The sequence below is a fragment of the Trachypithecus francoisi genome, unplaced genomic scaffold (genome assembly GCF_009764315.1).
Source record: "Trachypithecus francoisi isolate TF-2019V2 unplaced genomic scaffold, Tfra_2.0 Lachesis_group17, whole genome shotgun sequence".
Lineage (NCBI taxonomy): Eukaryota > Metazoa > Chordata > Mammalia > Primates > Cercopithecidae > Trachypithecus > Trachypithecus francoisi.
The window spans coordinates 23,870,247-23,892,011 of record NW_022681462.1 but is presented as its reverse complement, the minus strand read 5'-3'; the positions used below and the strand labels follow the sequence as shown (position 1 = coordinate 23,892,011).

General features: G+C 49.3%; 2 protein-coding genes across 3 annotated transcripts in view; both read left to right on the top strand.

Annotated features, from left to right (window-relative positions):
- Positions 1–847: 847 nt before the first annotated feature.
- Positions 848–3,692, top strand: EGR4 (early growth response 4). Of its 2 annotated transcripts, none has more exons than XM_033175097.1 (2): positions 848–1,446; positions 1,847–3,692. In XM_033175097.1, exons 1-2 carry the CDS (start codon positions 1,002–1,004, stop codon positions 3,169–3,171), a joined length of 1,770 nt encoding a protein of 589 aa, XP_033030988.1. In that variant the 5' UTR covers positions 848–1,001; the 3' UTR covers positions 3,172–3,692. The 2 variants fall into 2 exon arrangements, with proteins under 2 accessions (XP_033030988.1, XP_033030989.1); XM_033175098.1 differs by having other exon boundaries at positions 985–1,446; positions 1,850–3,691.
- A 6,407-nt stretch (positions 3,693–10,099) lies between these two features.
- Positions 10,100–21,765, top strand: part of FBXO41 (F-box protein 41) — a 30,402-nt gene continuing 18,736 nt past the window's right edge. Inside the window, 1 exon segment of the mRNA XM_033175096.1 lies at positions 10,100–10,401. The gene's annotated coding sequence lies outside the window, so the exon portion shown is untranslated.

Here is a 21,765-nt window from a genome sequence, read left to right as displayed (position 1 = left end):
ATATACTTTGGCATATAATTACACTCGTTGGAATTTATCTCACAAACACATTCACATTTCTATAGTCAAGGATGTTGACTCCAACAACATTGGTATAAGTAAAAGGTTGGAAACTGCCTACATGCTCACGGATAGGGGACAAATCGACTAACTCAAGGTCCTCCCTTACAATGGAGTACTATACAGCCTTGAAAAAGAATGACAAGATCTTTATGTTAGGACATGGCACAATCTCTTAAGTTATTTCAAGTGAAAAAAAATAATAATAATATTGCCAAACAATGTGTATGCTTGGATATACATAAAATTATTCTGAAAGAATACCCAAGAAACTTAAATGTGGCTACCCCAGGAGTTAGTAATAAACGTGGGTGGAAAAAAGAGGGACTTTTACTTTTCAATTTAGAATATACCTTGTTGTGCTAGTTGACTTTCCTTCTACTATTGACAAGTATTACAGTCCTTTTTTAATTTAAATAAGTTATTTTTCCTAGCACAAATTAAAAAAAATAAAATGGAAAAACACAGGCGTGAGCAAAATAAACGAATGGCAATAATCTCCATGGTTTACTGAGTGCGCCTGCACGTTTAAGTGCCCTCAGTTTCTCTCCATAGGAAATGCACAGGTGAGAAACTGACGTTAAAGGGGATTCAATGTCAAGCTAGTAAGTGGTAGAGGGCAGATTCAAACCCAACACTGTGGAACCCCAAGTCCAAGGTCCTCCTCTGCTGCCCCTCGGCTTCTGCCTCTAGTCGGGAAGCACATCTACTGGACTGTCGGCGGGGTGAGGCGAAGCGCCCCAGACCGGTGCATCCGCGGCCCCGGCGCACACAGGCTCCACGCTTGGGGAGCGCACGCGCACGCAGCGGCGCTAGCCTGGCGGCTGCGGCGACAACAACAACGTCACAGCTCGAGCTTTCCTTTTCGGGAGTCCCCGGCACACATCCTGTGTCCATGTTTGGGCATTTACGTCACGGCGGCAGGGCCGGGGCCTCCCAAAATGGCAGTGGCCCGGGGAGTCGGAAGCCCAGAGCCAGCGCCGCCGCAGCTATATAAGTGGGGGGGCTGTGGCTTGGGGGAGCCCGGCTGCGCTTTGGAGAGGCGAGGAGCCGCCGCCCGAGGCCGGTGCGGGCGAGCGAGGGCGCCGCGGCTCCCCAACTCCTTTCCCAGAGGTGAGTGCCCGAAGCCAGGAGCCCAGGCGCCTAGGTCTGCGCGCTGCGGGGAACCCCTACCGCCAGCCTCCCCGCCACCCGCGCGCCCCCAAGCCCAGCGGGCGAGGCCCCGGGCGCCCCACAGCCGGCGCCGCGCCATGCTCCACCTTAGCGAGTTTTCCGAACCCGACGCGCTCCTCGTCAAGTCCACTGAAGGCTGTTGCGCCGAACCCAGCGCTGAATTGCCCCGGCTGCCCGCCAGGGACGCTCCCGCGGCCACCGGCTACCCTGGAGGTAAGGAGGGCGAGCAGGGGTGCTCAGAAGACTACAGCGCAGCGCGGGGGCGCACCACACCTGAGAACCGGGAGGGACTGGGACACTGGAGCTGTGAGAATAGGGGCGATGGGAAGCTTAGGAGTCCTGGGGTGCGCACCCCCATTCCCACCCACACTGGGCTGCCAGCGCCTCCGCAGGAACCTGTGCGGTTATCGGAGCGCCCTTTTGCCTGTGCACGTGTGTTTTGCGTGTGCATGTTTCTATGTGCTCCTTGGGACGTATGCGGGCCCCTGCTGAATCAGAATGTGCAAAAGGCACTTTGTGTATATCCGTGGGCACCAAGAGTTTCGTGGGTAGGGGCTGTGGACTCAGGTGCACCCTTTGATGTGCCCAGAGCTGATTCCTGCTCCCTCCTCAGCAGGCGACTTCTTGAGCTGGGCTTTGAACAGCTGCAGCGCAAGTGGGGACTTAGCCGACTCCTGCTTCCTGGAGGGGCCTGCGCCCACACCCCCTCCCGGCCTCAGCTACAGCGGTAGCTTCTTCATTCAGGCAGTGCCCGAACACCCGCACGACCCGGAGGCACTCTTCAACCTCATGTCGGGCATCTTAGGCCTGGCACCGTTCCCCGGTCCAGAGGCAGCAGCGTCCAGATCCCCGCTGGATGCCTCTTTTCCCGCGGGGCCCGATGCCTTGCTGCCGGCTCCGCCGGACCTTTATTCCCCGGATCTGGGCGCTGTCCCCTTCCCAGAGGCGTTCTGGGAGGCCTCGCCGTGCGCTGGCGTCCCCTCACAGTGCCTGTATGAGCCTCAGCTCTCCCCGCCCGACGTCAAGCCCGGCCTCCGGGCGCCTCCCGCCTCGCCAGCGCTGGACGCTGCCTCTGCCTTCAAGGGTCCCTACGCGCCCTGGGAGCTGCTTTCTGTGGGGGGCCCGGGGAACTGTGGGTCACAGGGAGGCTACCAGGCCGCCCCCGAGGCTCGTTTTCCCGCAATAGGGACCAAGATTGAGGACTTGCTGTCCATCAGCTGCCCTGCGGAACTGTCGGCCGTCCCAGCCAACAGACTCTACCCTAGCGGGGCCTACGACGCTTTCCCGCTGGCCCCGGGTGACTTAGGGGAGGGGGCTGAGGGCCTCCCTGGGCTCCTGACCCCTCCTAGTGGGGAGGGAGGGAGTAGCGGCGACGGCGGAGAGTTTCTGGTCAGTACGCAGCCTCAGCTTTCCCCGCTGGGCGTTCGCAGCACCGCCGCGGCGGACTTCCCTAAACCTCTGGTGGCGGACATCCCTGGAAACAGCGGCGTGGCTGCACCACCCGTGCCGCCACCGCCGCCCACCCCTTTCCCCCAGGCCAAGGTGCGACGCAAGGGGCGCCGTGGCGGCAAATGCAGCACGCGCTGCTTCTGCCCGCGGCCGCACGCCAAGGCCTTCGCTTGCCCGGTGGAGAGTTGTGTGCGGAGCTTTGCGCGCTCCGACGAGCTCAATCGCCACCTGCGCATCCACACGGGCCACAAACCCTTCCAGTGCCGCATCTGCCTCCGCAACTTCAGCCGCAGCGACCACCTCACCACGCACGTGCGCACCCACACCGGCGAGAAGCCCTTTGCTTGCGACGTGTGCGGCCGCCGCTTCGCACGCAGCGATGAGAAGAAACGGCACAGCAAGGTGCACCTCAAGCAGAAGGCGCGCGCGGAGGAGCGGCTCAAGGGCCTCGGCTTTTACTCGCTGGGCCTCTCCTTCGCCTCCCTCTGAGCAAGAGATGGGTTTATGGGTTGGAGCGCCGCCATTCGGCGCGCACGAGATCCGGGCCGTTCCCCTCCCCGCTCTTCTTCCAACTCCTCCTCGCACGCCCGAGGGCCGGCCTCCGGTCCCACTTCCAGTTTCCTTGAAGCGCCCGCCGCACACGCCCTATTCAGCACCAGTTCCGCGGACAGTTCCCGCGGTCCAGGCGCTGTCCCTTGTCAGCCGCGCTTTGGGGGAAGTCTTCTGAGACCACCCAGTGAATAGGCACTACCCTGGGATTCAAGACAGTCTTTTGTAACTGGCGCACGCCCCACGCCTTCCTCTATAACCCCCAGAGACAGGCTGGGGCAGCGCCAAGCCGGTCTCGCGCGGGACTTTGTACAGCAGTGTCTTATCCAGCAGCCATTGGATGTAACGTTTTGCTTTGGGGTTTTTTTCCTTTTGTTGTTGTTAATTTTTGTAAAGCAGACGCTACTCTCAAGCAGTTGACAAAACTGTTTATTTTTGCAATTAAAATTATTGTGCTAAAAGCTTACCGAATCTGCCATGTAAGCTCCTGACCCTTCCCCTCAGCCTCTCCCCCAGGACCATAAGTGCTCGAGGATAAAGGACATCCCCACGCTCATGGGGTATAGGCCCTGAACATGTTACACACCCACTTCAGGTACACCTGCCAGGAACTGCGGCACAGAGTAGGCATTCAATAAATGTGTGCTGGGTTAATGAACGAATTTAATCACAGCTCACCTAAGGGCTGGAGGTGTTTCTGGAACTTCAAAGTGGTTAGAAGGTGTAGGTGTTCAACATTATATATATATTATTCTCCTTAATCCCCACAATCCCAAATAAAGCAGGCATACACCTCACTTCAAAGATGTGGAAGCAATGTAGATAGCTTGCTGGAACAATGTAGTTAACCCAGGCTAGGAACAGACAGGTCAAACACATCTATCTAACTTCAAAGCCAACCCTCATTTTCCAACCCCAGAATGGAGGCACCTAAGCTTAACAGCACTGATTGGAAACGCTTCCTACCAGAAGGTGAGAAACAGGTTTGGCAGCTAGAGGGAGCTCCAGGCAGTAGCGACAGCAGCAAAAGGCTGCAGTATTTTGGTGCTGTTTGTGAAAGCCCAGAGTGTTCACTGTCACAGAGGCTCTAGACAGTATCTATGCATCTGTTCAAGAGTCACATGGTGTCAGGGCCCAACGGGTATCAGCATTTAGCTAGAGCACACCTGAATATAGCAAGGAGCAGGCACTTGCCAGAGATTCATGGTCACCTTAGTTGCTCTTCCCACAAAAAGGATCTTCTCCAGGAGGCATCAGCCTACTTACCATTCAGCCATGCGCCTGCCACAGCCACTTTTCTCCAGCTGTCCTTCCAAGTGAACCCTTTATGGCTTTGGGATCAGAGGAAGGCCAGGAGGGTGATGAGGAAAGCATGACCTTGTAATGGTGAAGATGGCCGTTTTTACTCTTTGAACTCCCTACCCAAAGCTTTTCCACTCTTTCTGGCCACCTTGGGCAGACCTTGGAGGATAAAAAGGCTGCTGTGCTCTCCATCTCTCTGCTCCAATGACCCCTCTCTGATAAGGAAGAAAGAAGGCCTGTGTCTGGGGACTTCATTCTTTTCTCTTCTGAGCTGAGCTGTTCTTGAATTAAGAGAGCTTACAGCCCTATGATGCCAGATCAAACCAGCTTCTGATCCTCTTGCTTCTTTCTTCACCCCTTCACTCTCAGATATGCTCACCCTCCACCGCACAGTCCAACTGACCAGAGACAAAATGATCAACTCAGAGAATCCCATCCTTTTCTCTCCCCAGGTGTTAAGTGCTTTCATGTGGCCAAGTATCTTGTATCTAAGAAACTAATTTGTGGTAAAGGATTTAATATTACCTCTTCTAGGAGAATTAACATTTTAGAAGAGCAGCCTGCAGAGGGCAATGTTTAACCCTATGAAGAGGCCCAAATGGTGAACTGTCAGGCACTGTGATAAGTAAGTGGTATATTCATGGAGACGCAAGATAATGATGACCCTCATTGTCTTACTATTTAAGTCACCACACCTTTCACTTATTAGGGATGGGCCACCTGACTTCACTTTTCATGAAGAGTAGGGCAAGAAAAGCATAATGGCCCATATTTCAAGCAACTGCTGCCAAACCACACAACCTGAACAAAGGAGGAAATGCAGACAGTGGGTGGCTGGCCCCTGATCACCCCTATCTTGTCCTCTCCAGCAGCATTCCAGCAAGTGCTATCAGCTCTATTATTCCCCTTGTCCTCACACTCACCTAGGCTTAACATCACTGATGAGAAAATTGAACCCCAAAGAAGTGACTTAGTAGTAGTCCTGGTATCAGAGCCCAGTCTGGCTCTATAATTCCTAGCTGAGAAGTTCCTGCTATGTCCCAAGGGACACTGCTCCCATTTATTGGAGCGTCCCCTAGGGATTGTGAAGGACGAGAATGTTAGGCTAGAGATGGAAAGAGTTAAAACCAAACAATCTGAAAATCAATCCAAACCCAGGACTCAACCAGAATTGGAGACCAAAGAGCTCATTTTCCTTATTTGCTCCTCTTTTTCAACTGGTCCTCAAAACGTGTTTTCCTGGAGCAGTTCTTAGCTCTCTTCTTTCCTATTTCAACACTTTCCTTAGAGAGTACATTCATTGCCAAGCCTTCAGCTATTATTCCTATGTAAATGGCTTCTAAGTCAGGCAGCCCCATGGTTCTAATGAATACCCCAATATGGATGTCCCACCGCCATTCCAAATACAGTCTGTCTAAAATCAAATCACCCTTCCACATTTCTGGTAATAGCAATGTTATTTGATTCGCTGAACTCATCTAAGCAACTACAGCTCTGTGGGATTCACTTTTGCTTCTTCCCTCCCCACACATCCAGGCTGTCACTTAGACTTGTTGAATCTTACTGTAATTCTTCAGGGTCTTCTCTACTCTCATTCATGGCACATTGTTTCCTGTTACGTATTATAATCTTTAGCTTGTGAGCTCAACTTCAGTGGGGATTTACTTGGGCAGCAATACTCTGTGGCCTTGAGTGACGGTATGTTTCTCCTGAGCAGTTTCCTGTTTGCTTCTACCAGGCACTCCAAGAGTATCACCTGATGGAGATCAATCTTTTGTTAATTTCTTGGCTTGAAGTTCTTGTAACATGCAGATGTTTTGAGTTCAAACTCCAGCTCAAGTAGTTATAAATTCTCAGAGGCAGTTCCCCCTTCTCTAACCAGGACCCAGGTCAGGACAAACAAGCAATATGCCTCCCTTCCCATGCCTTCTGGGGTTAGTCACGGCATATCTGATGCTTATATTTCTTGGTCTTGGTCCCCTTATTTTGGTCCATATAGACTTTCCCCTTTCTTGCAAGCTCAGCTAAGCATTTCAGGAAATGTCTGTCAATTTTATGAAGCAGTCCACATATTTTGTAGCAAGAGAGTCTTTGGGCTATCTAGTCAGCAATGTTGTTGAAAACTGAAGCCAGATGATATGAATTCTTCTATTAAAATATTTCCCACATTTATCCTTTCTGTGCCGATTGCCAGCACCTTAGTCCATGCCACTCCCTCCATATACACACATACCTTGGCTATGTCAATTTCATATAATCACATAACAACGTTGCAGTTGGAAGAAGTTTGTAAGAATATCCTGTCCAGGCCAGGAATGGTGGCTTATGCCTGTAATCCCAGTACTTTGGAAGGCCAAGGCGGGTGGATGGCTTGAGTCCAGGAGATCAAGACCAGCCTGGGCAACATGGCAAAACCCTGTCTCTATTTTTAAAAATATTTTTTTTAAAAAGAACATCCTGTCCAAACCCACGCTCTATAGAAGAGAAAACTGAAGCCCAAGATATTTGGGGATTTTCTGAAGGGCACACAGATAATAAGAGAATGAAATGGGCCTTGAACCTGGACCTTCCAGTTCCAAGACCAGTGCATATCTAAATATTCACTCACTCCACAGATACTGAGTGCTACTACATGCTGGGCCAGTGGTTCCCAACTATTTTACTTTCTGGTGCACCTGAGAAATTCGACACACACACATAAGTAATAGAGGAACAGAGAAGTCCTGATTCTCACACTGGAAAGGTGGGAAAAAGTAATACAAATCTTGATGAGGTGGGATATGGGGGAGAGTTTGAGAAAGCACCCCAGAATGTTTGCTATTTTCTCTCTCTTCACCCCAACTCCTGTACCCTATTTGAGAGAGGGCTACATTATGCCAAACTGCTTCCTGTGGTCCCTCTGCCTCCCTTATCCCTCTTTCATTCCACATTGCCCAGCACTAATGATGAAAATTTCCTAATATGCCATTCACAACAAACAAGTGTTTATCCCAAACTGACCAAGGTTTCCACTCTCCTATTTAAAAAATACCTATTTTTCACCCTTGCTGTCAAAGCCCTCTATATCTGATCCAAATTCACCTTCCAACCTCCTCTGTCATCTCTCCCTTTGTGCTTTGCTCTGCCACCTCTCTTCCCCCACCAGTTATCCAAATGCTCCCACTCTTGAGCACCTTCAAGGGCAGAGACCTTGTTTGATCCACATGTGTGGTCCCCATATCACCAAGCCTAACATGAAAGTGCTTAATTATTGTGTCAATTAGTTGAACAACAACCAAAAAAAAAAAAAAAAAAAAAAAACCCAAAAGGAGAAGAAGGGAAACAGAAAGGGGAGGAAGAGAAGTAAGGTGGTTGGAGAGCATGAAGCTGGCAAAGAGAGAGGGAGGAGAAAGGATCAGGAGGGAGAGATGGGAAAAAGCAGGACTGAGGACCGAGTCTGCAGCGAGGGGCTCTGATGGGCACCATAGGTCTCATGAGTGGGTCTACACCTCTGGCTAGTCTGGGTCTTTCCAGCTCTTCCTGAGCCCACAATTCTCTGCCTCAGCTCTGGGACCCCAGAGGTGTCTCCGTCACTGAGCTCTCTCTCTCTTTTGGTTTCTCTGGTTCACATGGAGTGGGATTCAGTTTAACATTTTTAGAACTGTGGTTCCCATAACAACCAAGCAGGAACTGTTATCTGTGAAATGTAGCATGAGCACACATGCGCACAAATACACATGCATACATTCATAGACATATGCACACACATGCACATATGTGCAAATACACATGCATGAACTCATACCCACACACACATGCACACATGCATGTGCTCACCGATACATGCACCTGTGTACACCTGCATACACACACATCCACACATACTCATGCACACATGCACAAAAGCACACACATACATAGCCGTGCATGTCCCAAATTGTTTTGACACATTCACAGGATTCACAGAGTGAGGAGAAACATCACAACAACAAAGGTTAAACCAAGAAAATATACGGACATTTTTGGCCATCTGCAAGAGCAGATGGATTTGGGGAATCTGCATTTTAACAGGTGAAGGTCTAGTGGACTTTATTATAGAGAGAAGGCAGGAGAGCACTGTGGTTGAGCATAGACTTTGGAGTTTGATGACTTGAGTTCAAATCCTGACTATGCCATTTTTTGAGCTCTGAACTTTAGTGGCTTCCTCTGCAAAGTGGGGATAATAATATTAGGAAGAGTAAGTGATATGCATAAAAATTATCACCATGATGCTTGGCGCCTGGTTAATAGGAGCTGTTATCGTTTAGGTATTAGGAAAAGTGATTTCTCATTTGCCCAATCTCAGAAGACTTCCTCGAGGAGGAAAGAAATTCAAGAGCTACAGAGAGGAAGAGATCAAGAGAGGGGGAATTCGACCTGATTGGCCACTGTACAGCCTCTGTCCTTATTAAATTTGCCATTCCCCCAAAGCCACTGACAAGTTTACAAATTATCCTTCCTGATACTGAATGTCCCAATGCCTCTGCCTTCACAGGAATGGGACGGGGATCAAAGAGAGTTCCCATGAGCCCCAGAGTTATTGGAATCCTGGGACTAAGTTGGGTTTCTGCTCTCCTGCAACCAGACTGCCCCTCAAGGCACATGTGCACAGCCCTGCCCAAGCACCACCCTCAGGCTGAAATAACACTTTCCCCTTTTCTCATCCAAGCCTCAGCTCTGCTCTGGCCTTGGTAGCCTCCAAACCTGTTTCTCAGCCCCACTGCAGCCCTGTGGACTTCCTCCAAGCCCACGACAGCCAGATTGTTCCTGCCTCACCAGCTGGGTAGGCCTTAGGCCAAAGGTGGGGCCCTCTGGGTGCTCCAGTCCCAAGAAGCCTGGCTGCTCTCCTAGCCAAGTGATGGGAGTGGGTAGGAGGGAACCAGGGACCTGGAGGCCTTTTCCTCCTCCTCTAGGTCCGGGATGGGATTTCTGATGGGTACACGTGTTCCTAGGCGGCTCTTTAAGAGCAGAATTGGGTCCCCGGATGGGGTCCGGCAGCAGCTCCGCTGGTTCCTTAGGAATGCCCAGAGGGGATCATCCCAGGCGGCCTCCACGGAGACCAAGCGTCTGACCCGAGGTCGCCGAGTGCACTACCCAGGCGCGCTGCCCATGAGGCCGCTTAGGGACCGTGGCGCAAGTCTCAGGAGTAGCGCCCGCGCCCGCCCCCTTCCGGATTCACAGAACAGCCCACCCCCGGATTTGTCCCCACGTGGAAGCAGGCTCAAGCCAGAGTGGTAGGGATAGGGTGGAGAGGCCCTGATTCAAGGTGGGCAACAGAAGCCACAGCTGGAGGTGCCCAGGGCGGGGAGTGCACTGGGCGGTGCCGGGAGCCGGGAAGACTGGCATCCGGGAGAAGCGCGGCGCAAGCTGTCCCTGCACCCCCAGGGCGGCGCCGAAGACCCCTCCCCCATCGAAACCACCTTGAGCGGAAAACGTGGGGTCCCGGCGCAGCCGCTTCTGGCCGCATCTGCAGCTCCCCAGCTCGCTGGAGAGCCCGCCCCGGAGGAGGGGCTGGCTCCGCCCCACCTCCGTGCTGCCTCCCTCCCACTTCCCTTGCTTTCCTCCGGCCGCGCGCCCCCTCCTCCCCCTCCTCCCCCTCCTCCTCCTCCTCCTCCATCCTTCCTCCCGCCGGGTTCGTGCGCCCCTCCCGCTGCGACTGGCTGGGAGGCTCGGCCGCCCCCGCCCCGACAGGGAGGCGGGGGCGCTAGCCGCGGCCGCCACCCGAGGCTGCGGAGGGGAACGAGATCCGAGGCCCCGAGGCGGCCCTGCGTCTGGACCGGGCGCGCAGGGGCTCTTCTGCGCCCCCCAGCCCTGGGCCGCTGGGCCTGGCCTCGCCGCGGGGTGGAGGAGGTAAGGGCGAGTTGCGAGCACGCTGCGGGACTGCTCCCGGAGAGGGAAGGAGGGAGGACCCCAGCCACTGTGCCTTCTTCCCCTTCCTTCTCCCCCACAGCCCTCCGGAGGCCCGCGAGGCCGCCCAACCGGGAGGGATTCTGGGCAGGCCAGACCAGAGGAAGGGAAGGGGTTAATTTAAGAAATTAAAATCAGAACGTTTTGAGATCAGGCTTCCCCTCCCCCCTCTCGCCTGTCGCTCCCTGAGCCAGGTTTTGGGGCGGGGGCGGGCTCCAGAACCCCACTGGGACTCTGGACCTTGGAGAACAGGGGCCAGAGGGAGGGAGGAGGGGAAGCGCCCTGAAACCCCAACCCTCCCTGCCGGCTTCTGAGGCGCTGGGGGAGGGGCCTGGTGTTGAGGCCTGGCTGGGCACCTGTGCGGGTGTCAGTGCGTGCTGGTGTGCACGTGTGATAGCCTGGAGGTGTGCATGTGTGTGCACGCATGTTTCTGACTCTTTATATCCAGTGCCTGTACTGGTGACAGTGCTCACAGTGTCTCTGAATGTGTGCGCCCCTCTGCATTGCTTTGCATGCGAGTGTGACACGGGGCCTGTGTGCACTGCCCACAGTCTGCCGGCGAGTACTGTGTGGGCCTGCTCTCTCCTTAGGTCTCTCTGCAGCGAGGGACCCAGATGGTTTTCTGGGTGTGGGATCCAGGTTCTGGAGCCTGTGTGTGACCTTGGGAGGTGTGTGCCTGTTTGCAGGAGCAGGAGAGTGAGGGAGGGCTTAGAACAGAAAAAGCAGTGCCAGGGCTGCCAGAAGGCAGAGGACTGGATGCATTGACCCCTGAGGGTCTTCGCCAGGCTAGAGTGACTACTCTGGGAGGTATACATGTTGGGGCCACAGCCACAGGTGTGGAGAGTCAGAGCCCCAGCCTTCTTGGGGGATTCAGAGGGATTTATAGAGGCAGTGGGCATTCCTTTACTCCCCACCCACAGGGGCCTAATAGGGGTATAATGGGGACAACTCCAGCTGCCTCCCCCATCCTTAGGATACCTCCACCTGCTGACAGATGCCTCCTAAAAGTACCCAGCTTAGAACTTCATTTCTTTGGCTTGTAAATCCATCTGTTAACATCCAAATCTTCCTTCCCCATTTCTGTAATTTCCACCTTCTCAGCCCCTTTTCTGCATGTGGATTTTACATGGAAAGAGAGGGAAAGAATTTTACATGGAAAGAGAAGGAAAGAATGGGGAGTTGGGGGCAGAGAGGCAGGGCCACCAGTAAACAAACTCTATTACCTTCTCAATTTTGCCTGATCTGAATTTAACAGAGAAAGAGACAGACACAGAAAGGGAGTTTGGTGATATCCACACGGTTGTTTCTAGATTTAGGAATGCCTATATGGCTTCATTTTTGTTTTTGTTTTGGAATATTTGTTTGTTTTTTAGACAGGCTCTTGCTTTGTCACCAAGGCTGGAGTGCAGTGGAGTGATCATAGCTCACTGCAGCCTTGACCTCCTGGGCCCAACCGATCCTCCCACCTCAGTCTCCCAAGTAGCTGGGACCACAGGCATATGCCACCACACCTGCCTACATTTTTTTTTCTTTTGGTAGAGACAGGGTCTCCCTATGCTACCCAGTTGGTCTCAAACTCCTGGGCTCAAGTCCTCCTGCCTCAGCCTCCTGAAGTGGTGGGATTATAGCCACTGTGCCCAGCTTTGTTTTGGAATATTTGTAATGGGAAGGGGGTGATGGTTGTTGAAAAGTAATTACCATCCTGCCTTTGAATTCCCTAGATCTCTTTACCTCTCTGGTGACCTATCACACCCTTTATCCATTCATTTAACAAATATTAGGCCAGGCGCAGTGGCTCACACCTGTAATCCCAGCACTTTGGGATGCCAAGGCAGGCGGATCACCTGAGGTCAGGAGTTCAAGACCAGCCTGACCAACATGGAGAAACCGCATCTCTACTAAAAATACAAAAACTAGCCGGTGCGGTGGTGCATGCCTGTAATCCCAGCTACTCAGGAGACTGAGGCAGGAGAATTGCTTGAACTTGGGAGGCAGAGGTTGGGGTGAGCTGAGATCATGCCACTGAACTCCAGCCTGGACAACAAGAGTGAAACTCTGTCTCAAAAACATAAAAAAAATTATTGCATGTTACCATGGGCCAACCTGTGTGTATTACAGTGTTAGCATGATGTTCCCAATCAGAAGGAGCACAATGTGGAGACCAAGGGCATGAGCTTTGGTCGTCAGGTAGTACTGGGTTCATATCCTACTTTATCATGGTTTTAGTTATTCATTAGGTTGTAACAGACCACCCCAGAATTTCTGGATTTAAAACAACAGTGATTTGTTATTCCTTCATGGTCTGTGGGTCAGCTGTGACTGTGACTGTGGCTGTGGGCCCTGCTGTTCTCATGTGGACTCTCACACAGCTGCATTACATTGAGAAACTAATAGGAGAGGGACATCAAAACAGCCTGTCATTCTCCAAGGTCTGAATACATGTGGCATCTAATCATTTACTAGTCTAGCCCAAGTTTCTTATGTGGCAACTGGATCCCAAGAGGGAGTATTCCAAGAGGATAAGTCCTAAGTTACAACTGCTGATCAAGCCTCTGCCTGCATCAGGCTTGCAAATGTCCAGTTGGCCAAAGCAAGTCACATGGCCAATCCCTGAGTCAGTGTGGGAGGAGAGCACATAAGGACAGGAATACTGGGAGGCATGTCTCATTGGGGACCACCAAAGCAACAGTCCATGACAGGCTTTCCTTGGGCAAGTGATTTGGACTCTCTGAGCCTCAGTTTCCTCATCCTAGTATGGAAGCATTCCACCTATTTGGCAGCATTGTTGTGAGGACCGAGTGAATAACATGATGTCTGACCAGAATCATTAGTAGATAAGTATTCACTGTTTTGATTGTTAAACTGCAGGCACCCTAATGGCACAACTCTCATTCATTTATGTGTACCCAGTGCCTAGCATGGGCCTTGTGCTGGACATCATTTGCTGGGTGGATAAAATGGACTGAAGCAGACAAGCCCTGAGCCTTAGAACTCAGCTAGAGCAAAGCTGCAGCAATGAGAAGACAGCAAGCTCTTACCTCCCAGTAGGTGACCAGCAGAACCAGGAAGCCACCTGTTATTCAAAGTGATTCTTGGATTTACTTAATTGTAACCAGTTCATCCAGTTCCATGATGATGAGTGGTGGAAATTGCTTTGGTTACATGAAATCAATTTCTCCATTATTCAGTGTGATTCCTCTAACAACATACTGATATCTACTGTGCGTGAGGATGAATCCGTTGTATTGTCTCTGCTTCCAGTGTATGTGTTAGGAGTTATTTGATGTTCAAACATGTCCATGATTATCAGTATGTGATGCCTGCTACCACATCCTTGAAGAGGTACAGTAAGGAGGGATTCATGCAGTGATATGATTTGAGCTGTAGAGGGAGAGGTCAAGGAAGGCTTGAAGGAAAAGGTGGCATTTGAACTGGGCCTGCAGAATTCAGGCCCAGGAGTCCCAGGAAGAGGGACCAGCATGAGCCTAGACTTGGGGATATGACAGCGCATGGCATTTCCCCATGGAGCAAAATCTTGTAGGGCACCCTAAGAACGCATATGGGAGAGAAGCAAAGACAAAAGCTAGAGCTGCGGAGCTCAGGGATGGTTAGATTCCAGCCAATCTTGAGGGTGGGCAAGCCCAGGTGGATGTAACCTCTCAGAAGATGGCCAGCCTTCTGAAATGTTTTTAGAATAAAAGTGATGTGACTGGATCAATATATGCAGAAAACTTTGAAAGCTGTGAGAATTCGAAGCTGGGAGATTATAAATTATAGACTCCATTTAGACAATATCAGTGGTCCATATAGAAGGGGATATAGGTCTGAACTGGGGAAGTGGCTTTAGGAAAAGTAGACAGAATCAAATATTTAGAAGTTAGTGTTGACAAAAATCAGTGATTGATGAGATCTGAGGGGGACTGAAAATTCAGAGATGGCTTTGGGGCGGCGGGGGATGGGGCGCTATCCAGGGTGCTGAATAGATAACCAGGGCATTGGCTGAGATGGGAGCCATAAGAAAGAATGTTTGGAGGTGGGCATTGGGGTATTGTGAGTTCAGTATTAGTCACATTAAGCTTTGAGCCACCAATATTGAAATACCACTCTTTTCATTCTCTCCCTGTCTACTGGCTGCTTCTAAGAACCTTTTTTTTTTTTTTAAAGAATTGCTATACATTTCAGGTCTAAGGCATTGAATTATTCGTGCCTCAGGCCTGCAGAAGTGAAGATATAGAGTAGAATTAGGTTAGCCTTAAGAAGCATTTAAATATGTTCAGGTCACTCCCATCTTAGAAACTGCTTCTGGATTCTCCCATGCTGCCTCCTTCTCTTCACAGTTGAGCTTCTTGTATTCACTCATTGTCTCCTCACGTCCTTACCTCACTCACTCCTCAGCCCACATCAACCAGGCCCATCAAAGCAGCCCTCTTGAAAGTGCCCAGTGGGCCCTTCCCTATTCTGCTGTTACTTGAGTTGTCAACATTATTTCTACTGTTGCTCACTCCTCTCCTGAACGTCCTCTCCTCCCTAAGATTCCTTGCCAGAACTCCCATTTCTGCTGCTGGTTCTTAGGAACCTCTTGGTTCTTCTGCCTCTCTGAGGGTCCGTCTTTTCCCCCAGCTCCCCTCTCTCTGAACCCTCTCCCTGGACTTGCTCATTGATTAAATACTTTCCTTTTTACCCTTAAGTTGCCAAAACTGTATTTTTTGGTTCTGCGTTGCAATCCATGTACTGAATATCTCTACTTCCATGGCCCACTGGAACCTCAAACTCATGGAATCCACAGCCAAAATTATCTCCCTTCAAAACTTGCCATCCTCCACTTTTCCTCCTTGCTGAATCACATCCTCATCTCCCCAGTTGTTTAAGACCCAAACCCGAGCCTCATCCTTGATTCCTCCCTTTCTTACCTGCCACGGTCATTCTGTCACCAGGCCTTCTTGACTCTCCTTCCTTAATTGCTCCCATATCCATCCTTCTGCCCATTTGCACTCCTGCTACCTTGGTTAATAGTTTCCACTTCCAGTGTTCCAACAACCTTCTTCCTGACCTTGGCTCTCTGTATTTTATTCTCTAAACTAAATCTGATCAAGCCCTTGCCATTTGTTCATTTCACAAACACTGCCCCATGAGCACCTGCCCCACGCCAGGCACTGTTAGAAGTGTTGGGGAAATAGCAGTGATTGAGATACACAATGTCTCTATCCTCGAGGAGCTTACATTTTAGTTCCCTGAAGGAGGAATACTCTTTCTCACTTCCTTGCCCTTATACATGCTGTCTCATGTGCTCTGAATGTCTTTCTTCTCCTACCCCAACCTCATAATTGCTCTTCCTCACCTGGCAATTATATTTTGCTCTTCAAGAGTCAGCTTAGATGCTACCGTCTCTGGGGGTTCCCCAGTCCCCCAATTCTTCAAGTTAGGTTAAGTGTAGATCCTGTGCCTGCCTCTTGCATAATGTTTATTTCATAATTGTATCCTCTAACACCTCAGTCAGCCCCAGGAGACAACAAACTGTGTGTAGGCCAGGACTGGATCTTGTTTGTCTTTGCCCCCAACAAACCTAGCACAGCACCTGGTATAGCTCATGGCACAGGGTAGGTACGCAGTGAATAGACATAGAATAAATTTGTGTTTGAATAGAGCTTAGGAGAGAACTCTTGGCTAGAAATGCAGATTTGGGAGACGATTAGTTAAGACTCTTGATTGCAAGGGACAGAAATTCAACCTGAACTACTTTAAGCAAATTTACCAATTCCTATAACTGGGAAGAAGGGAAATGAATGAGTCTTGGACACCCAGGTCCTCACAGATGTGGTGAGGACTCTCCAGCTCTTGGCTCAGCTTTCCTCTGAGTATTCCCCACCATGCATGGGCTTTCTCCATGTGATGGGTGGAGGTTGCACAAGGCCATAGATAGCTTCGCCATCCTAGCATGGGATCCCAGAGGGACAAGAGGACTACTTGATCTTTCATATAAACTCCCAGTAGAGGACTCTGTTGGCTCAGCTTGAGGAATATGCTCAACCCTGGGTCAATCACTGTGGCCAAGAAGATAGAAATACTGTGATTGGCCAGGCCTGGGTCATGTGCCCACCTACTAGGATTGACACCCCGGCCAGAACCACATAAAGTACAGAGGGGCAGCTCACTAAAGAAAGGATGAGCTGTTGCTATTACCAGAAGGTGAAGAAGACTTGCTGAGCAGATGGAAATCATAATGCCCACTGCAGGGACTATCAGTGACCACATGATGGTGGAAGCCATAGAAATGCAAGATGATCTGTGTTGCTGGCAAAGTCAACATGTGAGAATATGATAGGAAGCACGAGCTAGAGAAGACACATCTTAAGATGGTTGGTCTTGTTTGAAGAGATAGGACTCACATACCTGTAAGCCTTAAAAAAAAAAAAAAAGTACCTCTGATTAGTTCAGTCTGTAGAATCCTTCTATCCAAAGAAAACCTTGATGGGGACTTGAAAGAAAGTAGGCTTGAGCCGGGCGCGGTGGCTCAAGCCTGTAATCCCAGCACTTTGGGAGGCCGAGACGGGTGGATCACGAGGTCACGAGGTCAGGAGATCGAGACCATCCTGGCTAACATGGTGAAACCCCGTCTCTACTAAAAAGTACAAAAAAACTAGCCGGGCGAGGTGGCGGGCGCCTGTAGTCGCAGCTACGCCGGAGGCTGAGGCAGGAGAATGGCGTAAACCCGGGAGGCAGAGCTTGCAGTGAGCTGAGATCCGGCCACTGCACTCCAGCCTGGGCGACAGAGCAAGACTCCGTCTCAAAAAAAAAAAAAAGAAAGTCGGCTTGAGATAGGCATTTCAGATACGAGGAGCATCACAGGTCTGGAGGCATGGTCAGGCCAAAAAAGGAAGCAAGTCTTAGGACTGCAGAGGTTGCTGATTTGGGGAGACTAGAATGCAAAGGAAAATCTCCAACTGTTCTGTCTTGGTGCTCATAGTACAGACTTGTGATAAAATTTGAACACTTCTGTTTTCCTTTTTCCTCTGTCCTGCCTCCCCCTGACTTTATTGCCCTTTCGCCTGCATTCAAGCAAAGCTTCAGGTGCATGCTTAGGAGGTGCATAAATCTAGACAAAAATTTTCCTAAGATCTGTAGTCATTCCTCAGCTCCAGCAGATGGAGGGCAACTGTGAGGAGGGCTGGCCTGGGGTGAAGAGGCACCTGTACCCCAGAAGTCCCTCTCCTCCTCCACCTTACACATCCATCCACAGGCTGACACCCCCAGACTTTCGCCTTCCCCTGCTCTCTGGCAGCCTGGCTAGCAGGATGCTGTGAGGGAAAAAGGGGCACTTCAAAAGTATATGGTGAGAGACAGCAGGGTGGGGAGAAGGCTAGCTACTTCTGGGGCCCTGAAAGATGCCCCCCACAGGAAGGACCAGCACTTGGTTAGGATGAACAGATACACACAGATGCTCTGACACCAGGCTCACCATACATTATAGAATATCCTTGTTCTTGAACAGTTCTGTATGTATGTGAACTCTAGAATATCTCTGGTCACTTTGCCAACTTCTTCAGTTTTGTCTATAGTTATTAGTCTATTCAAGTTTTCTATTGCTTCTTGAGTCAACTTTGATAATATATATTTTCCTAGAAAAGCATTCAGTTCACCCAGATTTTCAAAGATTTGGGCCAAGAGTTGTACCTGGTAGTAATTTAAGAAAATCCTCTCTGTGCCAGCAGTTATCTCTCTTCTTTTTCCCCATGTGTTATATATAAATGCATTCTCTCTCTCTCTCTCTATTTCTCTCTCTCTCTCTCTCTCTGAATAGATTTGCCAGAGACCTAATTATTTTGCTGGTCTTTTCAAAGAACCATCTTTTGGATTTACTTCTCAAGGCTACATTTTGGGTTTTAATATACCTAAAGGATGGTGATGTTGGAACAATTATTACACACCATTTTTTTTTTCTTCTTTTGAGACGGAGTTTTGCTGTTGTTGCCCAGACTGGCGTGCAGTGATGCAATGGCTTACTGCAGCCTTCACCTCCTGAGTTCAAGCGATTATCCTGCCTCAGCATCCTGAGTAGCTGTAGCTGGGATTACAGTCACCTGCCGTGACGCCTGTCTAATTTTTGTATTTTTAGTAGAGACGGGGTTTCACCCTGTTGGCCAGGCTAGTCTCAAACTCCTGACCTCAGGTGATCCACCCGCCTCGGCCTCCCAAAGGGCTGGGATTACAGACGTGAGCCACCTCACCCAGCCTACTACATATCATTTTTTTAAAAAAAGAAAGTTAAGTCTTGGCCAGGTGTGGTGGCTCATGCCTGTAATCCTAGCACTTTGGGAGGCTGAGGTAGGTGGATCAGGAGTTCAAGACCAGCCTGGTCAACATGGTAAAACCCCCTCTCTACTAAAAACACAAAAATTAGCTGGGCCTGGTGGCACACACCTGTAATCCCAGTTACTCGGGAGGCTGAGGCAGGAGAATTCACTTGAACCCAGGGGGCAGAGGTTGTAGTGAGCTGAGATCACACCACTTTACTCTAACCTGGGAGATAGAGCGAAACTCTGTCCAAAAAGAAAAAAAGAAAGTTAAGTCTTGTTTCATATATACTAAGGTATTTATGGATGAAATAATATGATATTTAGGATTTGCTCAAAATTATCCAATAGTGGGGGCAGGGCAAGTGTGAAGCAGGGAAGTAGTGTGCAGATGAAAAATAATTGGCCAAGAGTTGAGAATTCTTGAAGCTGGATGATGGGTACCTAGGAGTTCATCATAATAGTCTATTTTTGAACATGTATGAAAATGTCTATAATGGAAAGTTGGTTTTTAAAAATTCCTGTCACACCATGCACACCAAAAATTTCTAGCTGGGTTATAAAATGCAAATGGACCGGGTGTGGTGGCTCACACTTGTAATCCCAGCACTTTGGCAGGTTGAGGTGGGCAGATCACCTGAGGTCAAGAGTTCAAGACCAGCCTGGCCAACATGGTGAAATGCTGTCTCTACTGAAAATACAAAAATTAGCCGGGTATGGTGGTGGGTGCTTGTGATCCCAGCTACTTGGGAGGCTGAGGCACAAGAATCACTTGAACCCAGGAGGCAAAGGTTGCAGTGAGCCAAGATCACCATACCACTGCACTCCAACCTGGGCAACAGAGCAAAACTCTGTCTAAAAAAAAAAAAGAAAAGTAATCCAAATGTAGGTCAGATGCAGTGGTTCAGGCCTATAATCCCAGCAGTTTGGGAAGTTGAGGTGAGTGGATCATTTGAGCCTAGCACTTTCTGACCAGCCTGGACAACAAAGTGAGACGCTGTCTCTTTTTTTTTTAAATTATTATTATACTTTAAGTTCTAGGGTACATGTGCACAACATGCAGGCTTGTTATATATGTATACATGTGACATGTTGGTGTGGTGCACCCATTAACTCGTTATTTACATTAGGTATATCTCCTAATGCTATCCCTCCCCCCCCAACCCTGTCTCTTAAAAAAAAAAAAAAAAATCCAAAAGGAAATCATACAGCCTAAAGTATTTATATACTACCAAGTCATTGTTAGTTTATGGTATTATGGTTATTTGTTTAAAGTCTTTAATTCTAAAAAATATTCTGGAATTTTAAAAAAGGAAATCACAAGTATCGAAAGAAAACATATGTAACTGTTTATAATCTTTGGGTAGGGAGAGATTTCCTAAGCATAAAAACAAAATCCGATTTTACTGCGGCATAATTCAAAACTTTAGTATATCAATAAAGACCATAAACAAAAGTAAAAGCCAATCAACACACTTGAGAAAAATATTTGCAGTATTAAATGACAAAGGATCAATAATATTAAAAGCTTTTGTAAATCGATAAGAAAATATGAATGTTAAGTATGAAAATGAGTGAAGTAGTGCACAGGCAAGTTACCAAAGAGATAGAAATGGCCAGTGTATGTATGAAAAAATGTCTAGCCATCACAATTAAGGACATGGAAGTGAAACAGCCAGGCCACTTTTCAGTTTCAAATTGGTAAGAGCACAGAGGCCAGATCGTGAAGCTGAGGAGTTTGGCTGCAGTTGGTAGTGGATGGGGGTCCCCTTGAAGGAGTCTGAGCAGAGGAATCCGACGCCTTTACAGATGGAATAGAGCTGCAGGACTGAAGGCTGAGCCAGCAGTCTAATGTGATGAGGCTGTGGCCTAGAAGAGTACAAAGCATGAGAAAAGAACATTTGGGTTGAAAGCACTTGGAAGGAAAAACCAGTAGGTCTTGATGGTTAGCAGAGAGAAAAATCAAGATGGTCAGTGGCATGGCTGGGAGGACAGTGACACCAAAGGAAACAGGGGTGCTGGTAGTAAGTGAGGAGAAGTCTGGGATTTGCTTTTGAAACTGTGGGCCATTGTATTAGTCTGGAGTCTCATTACTAGAGACTGGCAACTGACGCAAATGATTAAAGCTACAAAAACATTTGCAGCCCTTCTCAATGGTCAAGTCCTGGGTTAGAGCTTCAGGCACATCTGGATGTGGATGTTCAAATATCATCAGGGGTCCTTTACTTCTTTTGTCTCAAAGAGAGGACAAAAATGGCCACAAGATGCTCCAGGCTCACATCCTACCAACTGAGCACAGCTCCTGAAGTGCCTGTATCGGCCCAGGTTGAGAAATGAGTCCATTACTGACCGGACCACTGTGATTCTAATGGAACAGACTGAGGTCATGTGTGTTCCCTGGGAGCCAATGGATGTGGTCATCCCTACCCAAATCTATTCAAAGTGCAGGGAATGGTTCTCAAAGGAAAAATTGGGGATCAATTCACAATAAAGAGGGATTAGAGTCAGGCAGTAAAAACAATAAAAGTGCACTGTATTTCACTTCTTAGATGTCCAAGATCAACATAGTCCCCCTTTACTGTGTAATTTCAAAAAACATTTTCATGTTTATCATAATGCAACTATCCCTCATCAAACTTAAAGCATAGTTATCCCACTTCTGGGAGGAGACATTCCAAGTTTTCACCCAGTTACCATATCTATCCCCCATTCAACATCTTGGCAATGGCAAGGGGCTGTTTGGTTAGGTACTAAGCTCATGGTCTTTCCATTTGAGGCCCAACTACAATGATGGAGAGAAAATTGTATAGCTGAAAGAAGAAAAACCCTCCTAGTTGAAGAGGGGGTGAGGAAAAAACCTGGTCTGTGGTCCACATGCTTGACTGAATGGTGAGGAAGAGGTTCCCTGGTGCACCAACCTCACTGCTCTGATTTCGCTGTCTCTGTGGGAGGAGCACTGAGGGATGCAGGTTTGGGGAGGTTCAGGGCAACCATAGGGGCTGAGCAATCCTTTGGT